Raw genomic sequence first — 2,500 nt, 5'->3', positions numbered from 1 at the left:
CCTTCCTGAGCGGGAAAACCTTCCCCATGAGGCAGAGAGACGGGCGGACAGACGGGCAGAGAGACGGGCGGACAGACGGGGACACACTGACGACTGAAGGCCTCCATGTGAAAGAGGAACATTATGATCTGAGGAGCTGCTCTCTTTCTCTAACACATGAGGCATGATTAGAGGACTGAGAGGAGCATTCACACACACACACACACACACACACACACACACACTCTGTGTAAGGCTCACTGAGCTCTTTATTCTCCGTCCGTCTGTGATTATTTTTCTTTCTGTCTTCTGGTCGTCGCTCTTCAGACCAGAGACGGAGCACAAGGCTCCTTTTCTACACGGGCCGGAGCCACGGCTTGAGCCACTGCTTCAGACCGACCTGAGCTACGTTTACATGTACAGAGCAGACCGTGGTCCTGACCGGCTGGAGGCTCTGGTGGCCTGGTTGGGTACTGCGCTCTGTGCTCAGGTTACCTTGGTGATGTAGAACACACACTGCTGGAAGCTGAGCATGATGACTTCCTCCAGGACGGACGACGTCTCGTCACGGGCTGAACGAAGGCTGGAGAGACACAGCTCCAACGTACCTGAAGAGACACACACACACACACACACACACACACATACACACACACACACACACACACACACACACACACACACACACACACACACACACACACACACACACACACACACACACACACACACACACACACATACACACACACACACACACACACGTTAATTTAGTCCCACACTTTGAGTTCTGGGTCCTAAAGAGTCTAAATTTCATCCACAGCATTGAAAATGCAGATTTTCCCTTTGTGAGTTTAAAAACCTGGAGGATTTTAGTTTGACTCAAACGATGTGAAGCGTTGTGAAGAACTAACCAATCTCCTCCTGCCTGCTCCCATCGTCTTCTTCATCTTCTTCATCTTCTTCGTCCTCCTGCTCCTTCCTGCTCCTCCACTCCAGGAGAAGAGGCAGCTCCTGCTGGATGAAGTGCAGAAGCTCCAGGCTGTTGGACATCCAGACCACCAGGGGGCGCAGTCCTGACATCACCACCTCCAGGCCGGCAGCAGGCTCTGAGGCCAGAGCGTCCAGACTGAGAGGCACAGAGACTTAGAGTTAGTGTGTGTGTAAACAAACATCAGGACGAAGATGAAGATGAAGATGAAGATGATTGTCTTACACTTCAGGCTGGAGAGCAGAGAGTTCCTTGGTCTGCTCCTGATGGGTAAACAAAGGTCAGGTCAGGTTAAGAACATCAGATCAGGTCCAGCCTGCGTGTTGACCTACAGATTGACCTTCTGGACATCTGGACCTCCATGTGTCTCCACTCACCCACACGGCGCTCTGGACCTCTGTGGCCATGAGCAGCAGCAGGCGCCGCAGGTCTGAGCGCCGCAGAGACACGGCGGCGTGCTGGACGCACACGCACAGCAGGAAGGCCACGCCCAGAGGGGGGCCGTCCTCCGGCCCCATCCCCTTGGCAACTATCTCCTTGATGATGTGACCCTGGTCCTCCGCCCGGTAGCTCAGGCTCAGGCTGTGGCCCTCTGGGGACCGCAGAGAGGGGGGGCCTCTGCTGCTCCGGGGGCTCTGCAGCGATGTGCTGTGATTGGCTGTCGGACCACAGATGGCTCGGCTCAGTAACCAGGAAGCAGCGGTCACCTCAAGGCCGGTCACTTCCTGCTGAAGCACAAACACGCTGCTGGTCACTGCACTGAACCTTCACATCCTGTTCTGTCTCCACATGAGGAAGAGGAAGCTGTCTTCATCACCTGGTGCGTCAGAGCCAGAGGGTCTTTGAAGAGGAACAGGTAGCTCTGGCCAAGCCCGATGACATCGCCGGGCCGGAGCTGCGCTTCCTGTCTGAGCGTGTCCCCGTTCCTGCTGACCGCCGCGTCCCCGCACGGGCGCAGCGTCATGCAGTCGCCGTGGCGACGGAGCGCGCAGTGCCTCGGCAGGATGTCGGGGGCGAAGAGGAGGATGCGGGCCCCTCCTCCCTCCTCACCATCGCCCCGCCCACCACGGCCCATCACGACCTCTGACCCCTCCAGCAGGTAGATGAGCAAGTCCTGTGGAGAGGAGAGGGACAGGCTGAGGACAGAGACGACCCCCAGAGGTCACATCACCATCAATGAGGAGTGTGTGTGTGTGTATGTGTGTGTGTGTGTGTGTGTGTGTGTGTGTGTGTGTCTTTGTTTCTCTCGTGGTGGAAAATCAGTTTCTGACCTTTAAAGACTTTTGGAAAATAAAACAAAAACTCTGATGCAGCAGAATTAACCCCTGTGTGTGTGTGTGTGTGTGTGTGTGTGTGTGTGTGTGGGGGGGGGGGGTGTGTAATCTGACAGGAAGCAGTTCCTCTGTCCTGTCTTTCTGTTTCCTGTTTGGTATCTTCCTCTGCATGATTCTCTCCACTGAACATCAAATCAGCGAGGTGGTGTGTGTGTGTGTGTGTGTGTGTGTGTGTGTGTGTGTGTGTACCTGGCTC

At 55.3% G+C, this 2,500-nt stretch overlaps 1 protein-coding gene across 1 annotated transcript in view; it reads right to left on the bottom strand.

Moving 5' to 3' along the window:
• The window catches only part of LOC143014137 (ras-associating and dilute domain-containing protein-like), a 12,277-nt gene that overhangs the window by 4,212 nt on the left and 5,565 nt on the right, over positions 1-2,500 (bottom strand). Inside the window, exons 5-10 of the mRNA XM_076167930.1 lie at positions 2,494-2,500; positions 1,788-2,084; positions 1,348-1,698; positions 1,196-1,233; positions 894-1,108; positions 475-587 (exon numbers count right to left, since the gene is read on the bottom strand). The exon at positions 2,494-2,500 is cut by the window's right edge and continues 403 nt beyond it. Coding sequence (XP_076024045.1) covers positions 475-587; positions 894-1,108; positions 1,196-1,233; positions 1,348-1,698; positions 1,788-2,084; positions 2,494-2,500 — 1,021 coding nt within the window. The remainder of the gene's footprint in view (positions 1-474; positions 588-893; positions 1,109-1,195; positions 1,234-1,347; positions 1,699-1,787; positions 2,085-2,493) is intronic.

The sequence above is a fragment of the Genypterus blacodes genome, unplaced genomic scaffold, assembly GCF_046128005.1.
Source record: "Genypterus blacodes isolate CSIRO-AG114 ecotype Tasmania unplaced genomic scaffold, CSIRO-AGI_Gbla_v1 ptg000181l_1, whole genome shotgun sequence".
Lineage (NCBI taxonomy): Eukaryota > Metazoa > Chordata > Actinopteri > Ophidiiformes > Ophidiidae > Genypterus > Genypterus blacodes.
This window is presented reverse-complemented; position numbering and strand designations above follow the sequence as displayed.